The sequence below is a fragment of the Physella acuta genome, unplaced genomic scaffold (genome assembly GCF_028476545.2).
Source record: "Physella acuta isolate Inbredline_101_S28 unplaced genomic scaffold, ASM2847654v3 ptg000659l, whole genome shotgun sequence".
Taxonomy (NCBI): Eukaryota; Metazoa; Mollusca; class Gastropoda; family Physidae; genus Physella; species Physella acuta.
Genome location: NW_026732178.1, coordinates 290,222 through 310,559, shown reverse-complemented (window position 1 = coordinate 310,559; position 20,338 = coordinate 290,222). Strand labels below are relative to the sequence as shown.

Below are 20,338 nucleotides of genomic sequence, written 5' to 3'. Positions count from 1 at the left end.
AGAATGACAAATTATGACGACTTACTTTTAACCTGACTTGATCAGATAGTAAATGTAGGTATGTAGTTAACTTATATACCCAATGATAATGTATGAACTAAAAGGTTGTAAACCTGTGGTGAAGTATGTTTTCAGGTCATTATCTTCATACATATGTGTAGGCCCCAGAGTGTTAAGAACGAATTTTAAGTTATATTTTTTTTTAATCATAATTAAAATAGTTTTAAGAATGGTAATTGAACCTCAGAAATATAAGCTGGTTAAGGAGATGTACTTTTTGCATGTTGTTTTAAATATGGTGTTAGTGAGATATTTAAGTAACCTTGTAGAAACATGGCCAGCCAACTTATACTTTTTAAAACCAACTATGCTTTTGATTACCCATGCATAAAATGGAGTGGTTATGTATGTACAGTAAGTTTTAAGGGAAGTATGTTTACCAAATTTTAAACTTTTTATTTTGCCTCAAAACCATTTTATATTTAATACATTGACTATTTTAAACAACTCTTTTTATCAAATTATTCATATCATGTAGACTAAATGACAAATAAAAAAGACCATCATTATGTGCCTTCAACTAGTAACATAACCTTTGCATTTCTATGAGCTAGTGTTTAACAAATTATTGTCAAGTATAAACTTTTTGTAGATATTTATAAATACCAATATACTCACTCACTTCTTTATAAAAGCACTTTTATATATAGATCTGTTTCATCCCTATTGAATATATATATATATATATATATATATATATATATATATATATATATATATATATATATATATATTACTCTATTGATCTATTTTTTCTTTTACTTTCTGAATAGATTATCAAAACTTTGTATGGATATTTTAGATTAGCTTCTCTAGTACCAACTAGAAATATTGTTTTGTGTATTTTACTAAAACCAATTTTGACATTTCTCAATCAACATTGTTTGCATGTTTAGAAATATCTGTAGTTGGGCTCTATCAACACACACACAACTAGAAACATTGTTTTGATCTTTCGATTTTATCAGAGTTTCTTCCAGGCATCTCTTTGAGTGTGATTTCCAACCCTTCCCCCCCCCTCCTGAAGAAAGTCAACCGCCCCTGGAACAAAATGGAATTTAGAAAATATATACTTTTACCAGTGTCAGCCACCCTCTCTCTGAAAATTGAGTCCCTCCCCCAGTAATTATTAAGTCATCCCCGTCCCATCCCCGAGAAAAAAAGTCTGAAAGAAACACTGGATTGGATGTTTCAGTTTAACAGTGTGTGTATGTAATCAGGGATAGTTCCCCAAGATAACAATTAAACAAAACCTGCTCATGCTTCTGTAATTTTTATTTCATTCTGTGGAAAGAATTCTTTTTAAGTTTATGGTTAATTTTAGATTTTCGATTATTATTATAATTTTATAATTATAATTACTTTGGTACTATCTTTAGAATCAAAGAAAAAAATAAAGCTTCTTTTTAAGTTTTGAATTAAACTTCAATGTAGTAGAGGGCAGGTATATATGTTCTGTTGAAGTAAAAGACTTTGTGGCCAGATTAATGTCTCTATCATTCAACCAAATAAAACCAAATGGCAAACTATTTTAAGCCAAAATTTATTTTATTATCGCCAAAAAAATCAGTACCGTTTTTTTTTGTATGAATAACTAATGAATGTTTATAAAGTAGACTCTATTTTAGTATCAGCTGCAATCAAATTTGTTGTTTTATTTATATTTTAAACCTTTTAGTTCAATATAAATTATTTTTTATTGTAATTTTGTTAAAAATCATTGATGATATTTATTCAGTTAGTGTTATTTGGTCAGCTATTAAATGAAATAATCAGCTTTAAATTAATAATAATAATAATTTTTTTACACAAAAATAAATAAATGAGTTGTCAACTTTATGTAAATTAACATACAAGATGGCTACTTTCTCTTTTTGATTGCAAATAAATAGATGCATCCGTGTAATATTTTTATGAGTAGATTTTTAAAAATATCATTATATTTAAATCTGTGATAAAAAACTTAAGTAATTTTTAACTCCATTTATCTCCACTTAAATGTGTCAACAGAAAATGTAATAAATTTTTATACAATTAATTTGTTGGATTGTTTCCTATGTGCTTGTGTTTATTTATAATTATATAATTTTAATGTCAAGCTTTTATGCATCAATAGACAAATAATAAAGTAGCTATGAAGGGTGTTAGTTTCTGGGAAGTGTCTGTAAAGTTTGTGTAAATTTTGTGTAAAGTTTGTGTAAATTTTGTGTAGAGATTCTGTAAAGAAATGTAGTGATGAAAAATAATGACCACCGTAACAAGGACGAGAGTACAAAATGAAACGTTTTGGGCGTTGGCTTTAGTGAATTAACATGCGCAGGTTGTGTGTGAGGGGGGAGGGGGGGGGTTTGAATGTCACCTATGTAATTATTGAGTAATTAATTATGTATGAATGTCACCGCTCAATGACCAAAATATCAGCGCAAATGACCAACAACAGTTACACCCATGTTGTGTACAATTTATTAGCTCTTAATGTCAGTGTTGTGTGTAAGGTATTTGTGGGGGTGATGTGAGGGTGTCAGGAATCTCATAGAATACACAAACCAACACAAATGAGGCTATGTATCACAGTCTCTTATATTTCTTCTCAAACACACCTCCAGCCCCAGATCAACATGTTTGCTTTCAACTGTCCTCCGCATTCATTCCTACACACCACCTTTCTCTCGTTCACAACACAGCCGCTGTTACCCGACTAGTCGCTTCCCTTGTACCCTCGTTCATCTGAACAACAACAAACACGCCAACACACCCAGTCTCGCTACATGATACATACACGCAGTGATCCTTTCCACGTATTCACCTTTCATACACATTAGATCACCACAGTATTGTGTTGGGGAAGATGGTGTCATGTTGGGGAATATTGTGTCTTGTTGGGGAATATGGTGTAATGTTAGGGAATACGAAGTTATTTTATGGACGATGGTGTTATGTTGTGGACGATGGTGTCGTGTTAGGGACTATATTGTTAGTTGTGTAAGATGGTGTTTTGTTGGGAGATATTGTGTCATGTTGGGGAAGATGGTGTCGTGTTAGGGACTATATTGTTAGTTGTGTAAGATGGTGTTTTGTTGGGAGATATTGTGTCATGTTGGGGAAGATGGTGTCGTGTTAGGGAATATATTGTTAGTTGTGTAAGATGGTGTTTTGTTGGGAGATATTGTGTCATGTTGGGGAAGATGGTGTCGTGTTAGGGAATATATTGTTAGTTGTGTAAGATGGTGTTTTGTTGGGGGATATTGTGTCATGTTGGGGAAGATGGTGTCGTGTTAGGGAATATATTGTTAGTTGTGTAAGATGGTGTTTTGTTGGGAGATATTGTGTCATGTTGGGGAAGATGGTGTCGTGTTAGGGAATATATTGTTAGTTGTGTAAGATGGTGTTTTGTTGGGGGATATTGTGTCATGTTGGGGAAGATGGTGTCGTGTTAGGGAATATATTGTTAGTTGTGTAAGATGGTGTTTTGTTGGGAGATATTGTGTCATGTTGGGGAAGATGGTGTCGTGTCAGGGACTATATTGTTAGTTGTGTAAGATGGTGTTTTGTTGGGAGATATTGTGTCATGTTGGGGAAGATGGTGTCGTGTTAGGGAATATATTGTTAGTTGTGTAAGATGGTGTTTTGTTGGGGGATATTGTGTCATGTTGGGGAAGATGGTGTCGTGTTAGGGAATATATTGTTAGTTGTGTAAGATGGTGTTTTGTTGGGGGATATTGTGTCATGTTGGGGAAGATGGTGTCGTGTTAGGGAATATATTGTTAGTTGTGTAAGATGGTGTTTTGTTGGGAGATATTGTGTCATGTTGGGGAAGATGGTGTCGTGTTAGGGAATATATTGTTAGTTGTGTAAGATGGTGTTTTGTTGGGAGATATTGTGTCATGTTGGGGAAGATGGTGTCGTGTTAGGGAATATATTGTTAGTTGTGTAAGATGGTGTTTTGTTGGGAGATATTGTGTCATGTTGGGGAAGATGGTGTCGTGTTAGGGAATATATTGTTAGTTGTGTAAGATGGTGTTTTGTTGGGAGATATTGTGTCATGTTGGGGAAGATGGTGTCGTGTTAGTGAATATGGTGTTATGTTTTGGGAATATGATGCTTTCGTCATTTCGGCGTTTTGTTTTTTGAATGTATAATACTCGACAAAGGTAAATAAAGACGAGGTGTGGTAATATATTAAAGTAGTATCGGCTATTTTTCCAGCTGCTGTTTTTGCCATTCAGTAGCACGCTTATTTTTGTGTGCGTGCAGGTGGAAGTGGAGTTAAGAACAACTCCCCCCCCCCCCCCACACATGTTACAACCAAAACACAAACCCCCCATTCACTGACTACGCCTCTGGCACAGGAATATTCTACGAGCTCATGCAAAAGAACTAGCTTCTCGGTGATTTGTTGGATACATCACGACCACACGAACAACATGTATCGGCTAAAATGGGCCGACATTTTTTTATAAATGATTTTACAATTTAATGCTGTAACAAATAATTATGTTACCATGTAAAAAACATCTTCACATATATATATATATATATATATATATATATATATATATATATATATATATATATATATATATATATATATATATATATATATATATATATATATATAAAGTTATTAATTGAGATAGACATAAAAATGGCTAGATATAGTTTTGTATAATGCTGCGTACGTGCACTAAATACATTACTGAGCAGTGGCGGACTGAGGGGTAGGCTGAGAGGGCAGCAGTCAGAGGCCCCGGAGTTTTAGGGGGCGCCAAACTTTACTCTTACAAACCATGGTTAATTTCACTTGACTACATAAACAAACAATAGCTATTATTAAAACCTTATCTGTGATTTACAATCTTCATTACGTTTGATTATACTAACATGTTAATTAATCGACACGTAAATATAATACAAATTACTTAATGCTCAATGCTACAAAGTAGTATTGTGTGCGTGAATTTGAAGTTTTAGGGTTATTTCAGAAGGTTAATGAGAGTCCATTTTAAAACAATTATCCTGCAGTTCGTCGAACATTTTTAAATACTAAGTAAAAAATTCAGTACTATCGTCTTGCGTTTATGTCCACCCACCTAACCCCACCCTAAACTGAAGACCGTCGTACATTTCCAGTGCCTGATTAATATGAAATCCTATAAAATCTGTCAAATGTGATATTTTGTACAGAAAACGCCCAGTGTAACACGCAGATTTCTCACTACACTATTCATGAGCCGTAAAGGTTTGACGATAGGGTATCAGAGAGGCGTTGGTCACTTTCAATAATGTAGGATGTTCGTGTTGGTATATAACTCGGGCCCATCTAACTGTAGTAACAACTCGGGATCTGATGGTGAAGTTTAGTGACGGATATAAAATTTTCTACAATGTCTTTAAAGTTTACATTGCTGTGTTTTTTCATGGCTGTAACGACAAGCAGGGGTATGTACTAGCTGTTTTTAACGTAGTCCTCTCATCCGGCCCTCTGAAAAATCTTTTTGTCCAAGGAAAAATCGTTTGTTGGTGATGGCTGAGGAACTTTGCCCAGAAAAATCAAATACATGCCTGGAAGTAAGAAACTGGCCCCCGAACTGAAATTTGATAGTTAATGCGGCCCTCGGACTGAAAAGTTTGGAGACCCTTGGCGTAGGTCAAGCTACACAGTTGTTTACAATACCCCATGAAAGAGTTCTATTTATTTTAGCTCACTGTGTCACGGGCATCGTGCTTGTGAAAGTGCTGAGAGGGGTCATCTATACATGACGTCACGCCTTTTTTGAAGATTTTACCTCCCCTCCCCTCCGTAAAACATCGTCACAAAAAGCCAACCCCCCCCCCCCCTAAAATGACGTCAACCCTCAGCCTACAACCCCCCCCCCCCTCAAAATTGCAGTTGAATTTTTCTTAAAACATCGATATTTTTCCAAAATCTTGTCTGAATTCTGTCAAATTAGAGTATTTTAATTAATTCCTATTGCAATTTGTTAAAACAGATTTCTTAAACGCGAAATAACGTCTAAAATTCATTTTCTAACATTGCTTTTTTATGATGCAAAAGTGTGACGTCGGACCATCTGAAACCCCCCTCCCCCTCGTTACACACCGTCATAAAAATTACGGACCCTCCTGTGAGTGTGACATCATTTATGGACGACCCCAGAGTGGGTAGTTGGCGACATTAAAACGTTTTCTTTTTCGGTACCGCCAAAGTGTTGTTCGATATACTAGAATGGACCCGAGCGAGAATAGTCCCAATGGTATTCGAGAGGCCCATTAAATAGTTTAAAAACCATGCCCGGCATAGTTAAAATTAATATCGTTATAAAATCCTGCCTGTTTAGTTTTTTTTTGGACTTAACTAAACATTGGATGTATTTGATGTTTTAAATATTTTCGTTAACTAAATAAAAATAAAGCTGGAGTTTATATATATATATATATATATATATATATATATATATATATATATATATATATATATATATATATATATATATATATATATATATATATATATATTTTTTTTTTTTCCTCTTCCCTTTTTTTTTGTAATCTTTATCAGCGAGCCTCGACGTTGTCACAGAGGCGTCCGCTGTTACATAACTTTGTTCATCATTCGACATACGAGGGCTGGTGTAGGTTTACAATTTACAGCTATTCTGTTGTGTTTCTTACATAAATAATATACATACAGGGCCGGCGCTACCTATTAGGCGAACTAGGCGGCCGCCTAGGGCGCTGTCCGTAGGGGGCGCCAAAATGGGTTGGAAAAACAAATTGAAAGTTTGAGGAGGGGGTGCAAATCGAAAGTTTTAGGGGGGGGGGGGTGCACATCGAAAGATGTTACGGGGGCACGAAAAAAATTGCTGAGGGGGGGCGCTTTTAAAATTTTTTGCCTAGGTCGCTAAATAACCTGGCGCCGGCACTGTATACATATAAATACATAGTGTATGGATGTTTGGGGAGCCTTTAATTACATTTACTGGAGCAAGTTGTTCTACCTGAAAGAAAACGAAGGCACAGTGAGATCGGGTTTTTAGGGGAGAGTGTGGGGCGGTAGGGAGGAGGGAATACACAAAAAGGCTGTCTGTGTAAAATGTTGGTCTGGTTCAGGTAGGGGTTGGGATTCCCTGAAATAGAGCATGTATTTTAGAAGGGGGGACAATGATTATAATGTACAGTTTTATTTTTTTTAAAGAAGAAGTATCATTCACCCTGTACAGGTACACCTACCACAGTCCTCTTTATATATATATATATATATATATATATATATATATATATATATATATATATATATATATATATATATATATATATTTAAATTTGACAATCAACAAAATATAAATACTTACAAAAGTTCAAGTTAGGCGTCACAGAAAACAGAGAGAAACGTAGAGAATGTGATAAATGGTATAAAAGGATAAATGGGTAAATAAAGGGAGACAGTCATGGCTTACTGCATGACTGCTCTACAATTACTTGATGGCTTCCCCTTTCGGGAACAAAGCAGCTAGATTATATATGACGAGCCGACCCGCAGCGTATCATACGCCGCTATTTAGTTGTTTTATTTTCTACTTTTCAGTAATTCATAATTTGTAAATTCGACAGTACCAATGCTGCCACTGAAAATATTTGCTTTAAAACACTACCCCCCCCCCCCCCCACTTTCCCCCAACCCCGACCCTACCCCCCCCCCCCCCGTGAAAGCAGCCTCCTCTTAGTTATTTCTTAGTTACCTCCTTAAGTTTAAAATCGAACTAAATTATCTGCCCCTAATAGAAACCCGGCTGTACGGCTCTTCGATTTGTAAACATTTAGCTTTGTAAAAATTTAGAGTGAACACCGCTCACTAGACAATGTTGGGGTGGGGTGGGGGGTGGTAGTGATAGTGATAGAGAGAAAGAGAGGGGACTGCAAGGAGGCGCTTGCAGCTTGTTTTCTAACTGATCCCAGAAAAGAATTATATATATAGATTAGTTCTTTTTTTTTTTTTTTTTTTTTTTTTTTTTTTTTTTTTTTTAAATTTTCATATATATGTGTTGACGACAATGGCATTTGTTGTTTTGCGATTCATTAGTTCTTAAGATCTTAATGCATTAACAAAATAAAAGCAAATTGTGTGCTTATGTGGTTTGAGTACAGTTGAAGAACAAAAGAATGGGGCCGGACTTGGCTCGTTACCTGACCCTGCATTACATTTCTGTTTTTTTCTTCAAGAAGAGGGAGCACTTGGCAGTTGCATGACTACTTGGTATCTCTCTGATATGCATACTGTTGTAGTGCTTGTGGACTGTGGTATTGTGTCTATTGCTTGCAATTGCTGGGCAACAGTGTGTGTTACTTGAACCAGTGTTCGTTTCTTTATTGTTTCCCTTTCATTCTTGTATTTTTTTTTTTTACAATTTATTTTTTAAATAACTTGTAAGCAAATAAAATAAGAAATTCAAGATTCCTTCAAGCATAATAAACTAGTTTTCATTGTTTTTTTTCATTACATTTTATACATGTCTATACAAATTAAGCCGTGTTGACATTTTTATGTTTTCCCATTATACAAAACGTCTTAAATGCGGTTAAATAACAATTAATGCAGCGTTCAGTCCCTCTTTCTCCTCTATGTACAAAAGTTCCGAAGGGTGATTTAATACGTGCGTCTTAATGCCTTCTGCTGGGAGGGATATGTCGCAGAAGCAGCATTGGAGGACATTTTCATTGTTGTGTGCTTGATAGTGGTGCCATCTTATGTCAGTGAACTTTTTTGTCCTTGCAGATGTTACACTGTTTAAGTTTTGTATGTGCTGTGTTGTCATGACTTTTCGCTTCCTTGGCTGTTTTGAACTGGGTGGGGCAGAATTTGCATTTCGTGTGGTCGTGAATTTGATCCTTGGTTTTTTGTTCTTTTGTTGTTTTCCTTTGTTCTTTAGGGCTGTGCTCGTTCTTCCTTTTTGATGAGGTGGTGTTTATTCCTGTTTCTGAGCTTGTTGTAGTGGTGGGAGTTGGTGTAGCTGAATCTTGCTTTAGTGTCCTGGTATTTGCTGTTGTCGTTTCCTCGACAGTGACTTTTTCTTTGTTGAGGCCAGCTGGTGGTAGGGTGTTTCTGCCACAGCTTGTCGGCAGATTTGCTGTATTTTCGGTTGTTGGTGGGACCAGAATTTCCTATCGTGGCGAGTCTTGATTAGGTGACACTGATTTGTCCAGTGTTGTGTGGATGCGCATGTTTGGCATGTTTGTTTTCTTCCTGTGATGGCTATGAGAATGTTAATAGATTTGTTTTTTGTAGTTGAACTTGATGTAGTGAGGGATGGTTGACGGGTTATCTGTGAAGATGGTAAAGCTTCGATTGTTGGTGTGCGGAATTTTTTGGACTGATGGTTCTGTTTTGCTAATCATTCTTAGTGCTTTGAGCAGGGTGTCGTTTTCGAGTGCCGGAGGAACCCATCTGAATGTACCGTTGATTTTGTCCTTATGGTAGATTGTAAAGTGTAGTGAGTAAGGTCCGTACTGTTTGGTTGTGTTGTCCAGTTCTGCCACGTTAAAGCTTTCGGACGAGAAGAACCATGTGTCACCTCGTCCGTAGTTCAATAGCAAGATTTGGTGTGGGCTGATGAGTTGGCGGATGATGTGTCCACGTAGATTGGCATGACCATTAGCTTGAATGTATTTGGTGATGGTTGACTCGAAAAAAGGCCAGGGCTTTCTTCTTCAGGCAATTCAATTTTGAGTGTTGTTGACCTCGCTGCGTCTGAAAAGGGTTGGACCAAGGATTTCATTAAGTACGGTTCGCGTGGCTCCTCTCCGGGTCTCTCGACTTAGAGGGAACAGGAATGGGCAACAGTTGCATAGTCCATAGAGATCAGTACAGGAGTAGTAAAAAGCAGAAATCTTTAGTAAAAGGCGAAAGATTTACTCGCTGTGAAAAGAAACCAGATTTCATTGTGGTGAAACATTTACAAGAGGTAGGCTAAAACCAATGCCTTTCGATCTTATATAGTTATTTAAATAGTAATGTATACAATTTGTTCTCCTTTTTAGTGAATTATTCCATAAAAGCTTGTTATTAAGACGTTTTTTATGATTTTGTTATGACATTTTTTTAGTATTTTTACACTAGAGTTGCTTGACTAAAAACCATTGCGCACCTATTGAACGTGACGACGCGTGTACAATAGCGCAGAATAGTTGGGTAATACTGCCTACTAATTTAGACACAATTTTAATTAATTCATAAAAAAATTAATTAGGCAACCAATTAAGTCAAATGGAATGTCATGTTGCATTGTCTTTATGTCTTGACCCACGTACCAAATATAAACCCTATATGTCAGTTAGAAGTGCCTGCAATTTCGCTTGGGCGTTTCGATCTAGACAGACTGACGACAGACTGACGACTGACGACAGCGAAAGTAAGTTAAATAAAAGCTTATAAAAAAGATCATGAACCATTTGATTCTTCTTAAAGATTTATAATTCTTTTTGTTTTATTTTCAGGTTTGTATTTTACCAACTGCACCACAGAAAAACACCATTTATTACTATTGAAATGTAAAGGTGAGCGGACCAAAGTTGTAAAAGATTTTTTGGAGTTTTTTCTAAAAAGTTTTGAATCAAATTCTACCGACTCCGAGAGGGTTGCAGTTACTTGTATGACGGATCACGAAGATAACTGTTTTAAAGGATGTGAGGGGATATTACCTAACTACACGTTTCCCTTTAAGATTTCATGTTTGCCATCTAAGAAAAGAAAACAAGCGATTGATCTCCTCAGAGAAGCTAAAACAATCTCCGTTCTAATCAGACCATTGAACAAGAACTGCTTTAATGACAATTTTATGGCTCACATTCTTATCTTATCTGAACACGTATTTGTTCTAGGCAATTACAACTTTGATGGTCGACCACAAGTATTTGCTCAAAGCGTAACAGCGATAGACTTGAAAACCTCAACACGTCTACCCTATACCCTCATATGTACTGAATGCAGACCCGGCTGGACTTCGTTTGTAGATTCCAGGACAAATACAGTTTCATCCTGTTATTTTGTTCATCGTTTGAATTATACAGAGGTCGATATGAAAGAAGCTGGCGAACAATGTAAAAATATGGGAGCTAACATGGTAACCATAGAAACAGAAGAAGAGTTCCAGTTTGTACAAGACCTTCTAAAGAAAACCTTGAATGTCTCAGGTCCAGAGACTTGGTGTAGACAACAAAACAACAGCGTGTGCCTGGCCTTGAACCTAACTCGACATGGGGGACGTTTTAGGTGGGGTCAAGGTCGACCACTGGCTATATCTCCGATTTGGTCACCAAATCTTGAAGAAAGTGGAGATTGTGTCACGTGGGTTTTATCACGCTTTGAAACGGGAGACAATGGAATATGGCGTCAAGTTGATTGTAATAGCACACATCGATATGTTGTTATCTGTGAGCTGGAAACATTTAAAAAACGTAACCCAGACTACATAACGATGGGGAATGAATTTGTTAAGCACAACAACGATGTCGTATCCCTTGCATCTTATTTTGATGACAAACACTTAATCGATTGGATTTATGGAAAATTTGTAAATGATTTGCGTTTTAGCTGTGGCGATGAATCCTCCAAATATATAGCTTATTCCTTTGTTTGTGACAACAAACACGACTGCCCTAATGGTAGAGACGAAGCCTGTTCAAAAAGTAACACATACACACAAAGTTTCTATAATTCAAATTATATAAGCAGCATCACAGCTATTAAGCAAAACACAAACCAATGTTGTATAGCGAAAAGTGAGACTCTTTTCTATCTAATCCACCTATTACTTGAGTTGTGTATCTCAAAATCAGAAGATCTAGAGTTTTTCGACAAAACAATAAACATTACAAGTATTGTACCAGAAAACTGTACGCTGACTTCACTATGGCCTGATATACTGCCATGCAGTATGGGTCATGTTTCTGTTGAAACAATAGGATCTAACCAAACTATGACATGCGAGATGGCTCCAATATGTTTGTATGTCAAATCATTTGATGGTGACGTCATCGGATGCTATGATATGATCCATCTACAGAACTGTACGACATACGCATGTCCATCTGGCTACTCTAAATGCCCACTGTCTTATTGTATCCCAGAGACTTACGTCAATGACGGGACACAGGATTGTCCACAGGGAGAAGATGAAAACAATCTGATGTTGAAGTGTTTCAATACGTCACAGTATGTTTTCCTAGAGAAAGTTTGTGATGGTTTCAAAGATTGTCCTAGAGGTGATGATGAGATAAATTGTCATATTGAATGTCCTAATGGAGCTTATTGTACGGCGGGGGTTGCCATTTTTCATACATTATTCTCTCAATTTAACAACACAAAAGAAGTTACACTCGTTATTGGTAGTTCTATTCGCCAAATTGTGTTTTTATTTCAAAATCAGAATACGTTAATATTTAAGATGCATAATTCTTCAAAACTGACAAAAGTATCTTGTAAAGAAATGGGACTAAAATCAGATAATCTTAGTTTCTTTGTTATCTATGAGAAAAATATTATATTGTATGCCTACTTTAGTTTTAATTTGTTTAAAGAAATAACACCCCTTGGAAGTTTTTCTAAAATGAAAAAACTTAAAACACTTGATCTGTCATACAACAAAGAACTAACTAATTTTAGTCTGTTTCTTCCTACTTTAGAGACTTTAGATTTGTCTTACACAAGTATTTCATATCTTGATAGAAAATTATTTCAGAACATGAGAAAACTTATAATTTTGAATTTGTCAGATACTAAATTGACGAACTTAAACTTTATCCCTGACGGTTTTACGCTAGAAACACTTGATATTAGCGGTACTAACATGCTAGGGATAGGATTGAATTATTTTAATAACCTGAACATTACAGGGGTTGTAAAAACATCCCAGTTTAAACTGTGTTGTCCACAGGTGCTTGGCCCAAACATACCCGTTGAGAAGTGTGAATCAAATGACAAAAGCATTTCTTCCTGTACACACCTAATCAGGGGTGTTAGCATGAGAATTATTCTGTGGGCGATAGGTCTTATGGCCTTGTTGGGGAATGTGTTTGCTCTAGCGTATAGGATGATATGGGATAGAAAGGTTTTACACACAGTCTACGGGCAGTCTGTGTCCAACCTCTGTATCTCAGACATGATCATGGGTTTCTATCTCATTGTTATTGGCGTGGCTGATGAGGTGTATCGGGACAATTATTTCGCCCATGAAGAAGAATGGCAATATGGGGTTGTCTGCCAAGTGGCCGGGTTTCTTTCAACCCTCTCCAGCGAGGTCACGACGTTCTTTATCTGTCTGATAACACTGGACAGATATCTGACACTCAGGTTCCAAACTGGCAAGTACCGGTTCACCACGAGGACAAAACGTGCCTCCATCATCCTCTCCTGGCTTCTTGGGTTCACTTTAGCTTTGGTGCCAGTACTGTGCTCTGAGTGGGGAATATTCACATCCAATTCCATGTGTTTGGCATTTCCATTAGACACTGCTGTAAGTGGCGGACGTTATTACGCTGTCGCACTTTTCTTAGGTTTAAATTTTGTTCTGTTTCTGTATATCATGGTCGGCCAAATTTTAATCTTGCGTTCTCTCTCGGCTAGAAGATATGTTTCTACTTTCAGTACCGTAAATAATTCAAGACGAATCCAGGACGTTCTCGTTGCTAGGCAACTGTCTCTTGTGGCCGTAACCAACTTCCTGGCCTGGGTTCCGGTTCAGATAATGGGGACACTTGCACTTGCTGGGATTGAACTCGACGATGACGTCTACGTGTGGACGGCTGTGTTTGTTTTACCCTTGAACTCGGCCTTGAACCCTTTAATATACTCTTTTCCAAGACTGTACAACCTGTTTCAGTCTCTGAAGAATTTTTGTTGTAAATAAAACTGCTCAGTCATTTCTAACCTGAGGCTAGTTAAATATGTTACAGTCATAGACACGCTTTTGTCCTGTTAGTAGACTGCCTTACCAAATTTTAAATTAATTATTTAATCATTTCCTAATTTAGTAATTTAACCTATTTCATCGCAAAGTATATCACAAGACAAAAAATCACACAAAGTTTTCCCTAACTCATTTCGAGCGAGATATAATCGTGCTTTAACAACGTTTATATCTCCTTTATACCTCTTTTAAAGATAAATACCGTTGTTTTCAACTATTTATACTGCCTAGTTTAGCTTAGGTTTTTCCAAAAATACATTTGACAATTTAAGCGATTAATTAATTAGTGATTGGCTGTTATGTAGAGTGCTTTTTTCCCGCCTCATACATGTAATTTACAGCGTCAGTTTGCCTTGCATGTTCGCTTTAGTATTACAATTTTTATCATCGGCTTGCGAGGACTGATCCAGATTTACAATAGTAATAATACCTTTCTTACTTGTAGCCTACTTTCATTCCTTTAAGATGGTTTACTTATGTCATGTCATGTTTGCCTGTCGTCCCTACTGGGACATAGGCCGCTGACAAGAGCTTTCCAGACGTCTCTGTCCAGGGCTAGTCTCTCCAACTGTCCCCAGGTGTATCCAATTTTCTTGGTGTCTTCTTCCAGGTCACGTCTCCAGGTCTGTCTTGGTCTGCCTCTCCTCCTCCTGCCTTGTGGATTCCAGGTGAGGGCCTGTCTTGTTATGCTGGATACAGGCTTCCTGAGTGTGTGGCCAATCCATTTCCATTTTCTCTAATGGATCAATGCTTCAACTGGCAGTTGATTTGTCCGTTATCATAGAACATCATTTCTGATGGTTTTAGGCCAGCGAATTCGCAGGATCTTTCTGATGCATGCGTTTATAAATGATTGTATTTTCTTCTTATTTATAGCAGTTATTCTCCATGTCTCGGCTCCATAGAGTAAAACAGGTTTTACTAGTGTGTTGAAGATCCGGATTTTTATTGCAAGGGTTAAATCTCCAGAACCCCAAACATTTTTAGTTGGTTGAAGACTGCTCTTGCCTTGCCCGTCCTTATTTTTATGTCTGCTTCTGTCCCACCCTGCTTATCAACAATACTTCCAAAGTAGGTGAATCTATCCACTTCTTCTAGGGTTTCCTCTGCCAGTGTTATAGGGTTGCTGTTTGATGCATTGACTTTGAGATCTTTACTTTTCCCTCTGTGGATGTTCAGGCCCAGGCATGTAGAAAAATTAGCAACCCTGTTGGTTTTATCCTGCATTTGCTGTTGTGTGTGAGAAAGAAGGGCCAGGTCGTCAGCAAAGTCCAGGTCATCCAGCTGGCTCCACAGTGTCCACTGTATACCGTTTCGCGTTTTCCCTGTTGACATCTTCATAACACAGTCTATGGCCAGCAGAAACAGGAATGGTGAAAGTATGCAACCCTGCCTTACTCCTGTCCGTACTGGGAAGGCCTCTGTAGTCTGTTGGCCACGCACTACTCTACATTTGAGACCTTCATATGAAGACGTAATAATGTTGACTATTTTCTGTGGCACCCCGTAGTGTCTCAACAATTTCCTCATTGATTGCCTATCCAGGCTATCAAAGGCCTTCTCATAGTCATGAAATTAATATAGAGAGATGCGTTCCACTCTTGGGTCTGTTCAATGACGATTCGCTGGGTAGCAATTTGGTCTATGCATGACCTATCCTTCCTAAAGCCCACCTGTTGATCTCGAAGCTGGGGGTATATCACTTCCTTCATTCTGTTTAATAATATTCTGTTGAAGACTTTGCCTGGGATGGACAAAAGTGTTATCCCTCTATAGTTAGAGCATGCACTAAGATCGCCTTTCTATGGAGGCTTTATGAGTAGTTTCTACTTCCACTCCTCTGGTATTTGTTCATCTTCCCAGATTTTCTTGAAGAGTGTGTATAGTAGTGTGGTGCTAGTTTCTATATCTGCTGTCAGTGCTTCTGCCGGTACACCATCTATTCCTGGAGCCTTCCAATTTTTCAGCTGCTTTATAGCTTTATGTATCTCTTCTTTTGAAGGTGGGTTGCAGTCTATAGGGAGGTCACAGCTGGTGGTATATCTTGCGTGCGCTCTAGTGATGGTCTATTCAGTAGTTCTTCAAAATGTTCTGCCCATCTCTTCATCTGTCCTTCCGCATCAGGTATTGTCTTTCCATCTTTGGTTTTTACTGGCCTCTCTGGCTTACTGTACTTACCAGATATCTTCTTAATTGTATTGTACACGTCCCTAATATTACCATGGTACAGTGCTTTTCCGATTCTCTTGCCAGCAGTTCCAAATAACTCCGTTTGTCTTTCCTTATGTGTTTCTTGACATTTTGTTCGTTTCGGTGTATTCTTCCAGTGCTTTTAATTTATTAGCCCGTGTGCGGCTGTTGTTTAATGTTGCCTTCTTTCTTTTTCTCTCTTCAATAATTTTCATGGTATCTGCTGATATCCATTCCTTCGCTTGTCTTTTGATAAGGCCTAGCACTTCTTCGCATGTTGATGTTAATATGCTTTTAGTTTTTTCCACGTTTCCTCTATCGTCTCCTCTATACATAGATCTAATACTTATACATAGATCTAACACAAAACGTCTAATTACAATAATATTTTATAAAAAACACCTGAAAATGCAAATGTGTAATTAAATGATGATTCAACGGATTTTTTTTTCCATCGGCGTGGTTGGCTGAAGGGGTTAGAGCTGAAATAAATTTGGGATTACAGAGAATTAAAATGATACAAATTTTAAGCAACCGGAAACGTAATGTTATCACAATGAGACACATCCAATCAAGCATTCTTCCCTTTCAAACATCTATATCTATAGTAGTCCTCACACATTTTAATTTTTTTTTTTGTTTTAAACATTTAAAATAGTAATAGTAATTTATTTGATGGTTTTACACAGCTTCAAAGACATGAACATTAATTGCATATATAGTAATTAAATGGAAAAAATATAATGGCATAAGAATTAGACTAAAATAAGGTGTGCAACTGGGTTTTTCTTGACTGCTTAGTTTACTGTGCTCCATCCTCGGCTGCAAGGTCAAAAGTTCACATTGTAGCCACCCATGGACAAAAATAGAAAAGACCGTGGGAGAAGGGTCTCTGTAAAACTCATACTGACCTATCATTCCAAAATTGTCCATGACACAAAATTGAACCCTGGTTATGTGGAGTACTTAATGTTAAATCTAAAAAGAAACTTTAATTTTGTGGAGAACTAACCTATTTTTGCAAAGATATAATACAAAATGTAATTAGAATCACATAGGCATTCTTGATAATTTATTTCAAAGATTATAATCAATTAATTTTTCAATTAAATTTTTACAGTTTTTTAGGATACAGCTTTTAAATTACTAACCATATTCCGCACTATTACGCACAGATTGTTTGGCGCTTACTTGGTGCGCAATTTTTTTTCTACGAGATTCATTTTTACAAGCTTTTATTTAACTCACTTCCTCTGACGACAGTCTGTCGACATTCTGTCGACAGACTGTCGACAACTAAATAGCGGCGTATGATATGCAGCGGGTCGGCTCGTACATATATAATGATTCAGAAATAGATTTAAATAAGTTACAGCGGTATTATGACAGTAAATTTTTTTTTACAGAGGGGTCCATGGGGGAGGGATGTTTATAACCTTTCTAACTCCCCCTCTCCCTGAATACGCCAGTGCGCAGAAGAGTCGCACATTTTACTTACTATGATAATTAATGGGACTGAAATCTTCCAATAGAAGAAAATGCTTTGTTTAACTTTTCTTATAATATTGTTGCAATATTTAAGTTAACAAAACAATAAGCTTTAATCGTAATAAATATATCATATTTATAATGATGAGATCTAAACTTTATTGGGTATGTTACTAAATTTTGATGACGAAATGTTAGTACAAGGTTAAAACTGTAACTCTCACACAATTTAATGCTACGTAGTTTCATAATCTTTTTTATTACATCGCCCGGCTGTCATTGAACATTTCGGTCTCTTGTAAACCAATAGCTTAACATAACAAGAAAAGACTTTATAGCATATATGTTCAATTTATGCAATTTATGTAGTTACAAATGAGGATAACTTTAACGTTTATCGCTCGCAGTGAGTGTTAAACCGTTGTTTTGCTTTTTTAAAAGTCAAATGTTTTGAATTTTTATGAAATCAATAGCTTAACATAACAAGAAAAGACCTTATAGCATATATGTTCAATTTATGCAGTTACAAATGAGGATAACTTTAACGTTTATCGCTCGCAGCGAGTGTTAAACCGTTGTTTTGCTTTTTTAAAAGTCAAATGTTTTGAATTTTTATGAAACCATTAACATTTTATTTCCTTCATTAAAGTTTGTGTTTCGTAAAATAAAAAGCTTAATATATGATTTAATTATAACTTAAACTAGCCGTCCCGGCCAGGCCCTGCTCTGGCTTCTGTGAAAAACCTTTCTGTTAAAGACCATTACCTGTGTGTTTAGTAATCATCATAAACCCGGCATTGCCCACCCAAACCACAACCAACCAAAACAACAAAACGCAAACATAACGCTAACACAATTACAAATACAAACGAAAACAAAAACCTAACAACAAACCCAACCACAACCACAAACACCAATACAAACACAAAGAAAAAACAAACAAAAAAGCAAACGAAAACAAAAACCTAACAACAAACCCAACCACAAACACCAATACCAACTAAAAAAAAACAACAACGAAAAAGCAAACGAAAACAAACCAAATCCAAACGCAAAACCAACCAAATACACAAATACAAACCCAAACAAAAAAACACAAACAAAAACGAAAAAAGAAAGAACAAAAACGAACCAAATCAAAACGCAACCACTAACGCAAACCCACCTAAACACAAAGAAAACACTAACGCGAACATAAACGCCCGGGGCGGAATCACCTGTTTCAGCTTAATGAACGACTATAGTACCCCAACTTATTCATAGTCTTTTGCACTCACTTAAACGAACGCGCCTGTTTCAATTTAATGAACAATTTTAATACTCCAAGCTTATCCGTAAAATACCTACAACATTTGCACTTGATCAATCCCCGCTAATTATGTAATTATTTTTTTCCCAACACCAAAACAAAGTAATAAAAAGTAAATTATTTTCCACTAATGCAATGGTTTTATAAAGAGAACTAATTGTGTTTTCCTAATTTATCAAAGGGAAGTAAGCGCTATAGGACTAAATAAAGACATAATTAGAATTTTTGTAAAAGATGATATTTTTTTAAAACTTGTGTTTAATGAACATGCCGACAATTATTACTATAATTTAAAAATGAAAATTATTTCCCAACACTTTCAATAGTAATTTTTTAACTCATAAATTTAGAAAAATGCGCACGATAATTGTCTAACACTTAAATCCATCCAAGACCAACGACAAACATATGCGTTACATACAGAACTGAGCTTTATATATTAGATAATTACATGTAGGCCTAAAGTTTCACTCCATAAATTTGTAGAGATTTACGTCTCTACGATTTACTTTATATATATATATATATATATATATATATATATATATATATATATATATATATATATATATATATCCTATTATAATATAAACATTTTATTAAAATTTGATTCCTTAAATGTTATTTTATGTATGTATAAACTTAGAGTTTTAATTGAATCTAGTCCCAAATATTTCTCCTTCATGTAATTAAAAAAAATTAACTATCACATTAAAATTTAAATCCTTACATTTTATTATTTATCTGTGTATAGTTTGAGTTTTAATTGAATGTTGTAAACTTATTTATTGTTCATGTAATTAAAAAAAAATGATTCTCCCATTAAAACTTGAATCCTTACATTGTATTATATATCTGTATATATTTAGAGTTCTAATTGACTCTAGCTCACACTATTTTCTGGTTCATGTAACTTTTTATACAGTTTTACGTAAAATAAAATTAAGATTGCACTGCTATTTAAACTTTAATTAAAGGGCAACATTTATTTAATAATAAAGGTATGCAAATGTATATATAGTATATGCGTATGCGTATGCGTATGCGTATGCGTATGTGTATGTGTATAATGTCTTGTTGAGATTCAGATCCAAGCTGGCGTTTATTATAATTTAGATTTCTATTTATTGGGTGTTTTTTGTTTGTTTTATTACATATACTTAACTATATACTTAAACCAATAAATGTAGCATGAATGCATAATAATCATATTATAATGAATTTACGTTTTGTTTCATAACGATATACGTTTCGTGTGCATTAATGTACACACTTTCTCTTGAACACATGGTCGTTGATTTGTGAGACTCAATATACCAATGTTTAATAT

The 20,338-nt window shown here is 35.9% G+C and overlaps 1 protein-coding gene across 1 annotated transcript; it reads left to right on the top strand.

Annotated features, from left to right (window-relative positions):
- Positions 1–11,174: 11,174 nt before the first annotated feature.
- LOC131948768 (G-protein coupled receptor GRL101-like) lies at positions 11,175–13,961 on the top strand. Its single transcript, XM_059310444.1, has 4 exons — positions 11,175–11,401; positions 11,648–11,742; positions 12,184–12,377; positions 12,990–13,961. The coding sequence occupies exons 1-4, from the start codon at positions 11,175–11,177 to the stop codon at positions 13,959–13,961; spliced, it is 1,488 nt and encodes a 495-aa protein (XP_059166427.1).
- The last annotated feature ends 6,377 nt before the right edge of the window (positions 13,962–20,338 follow it).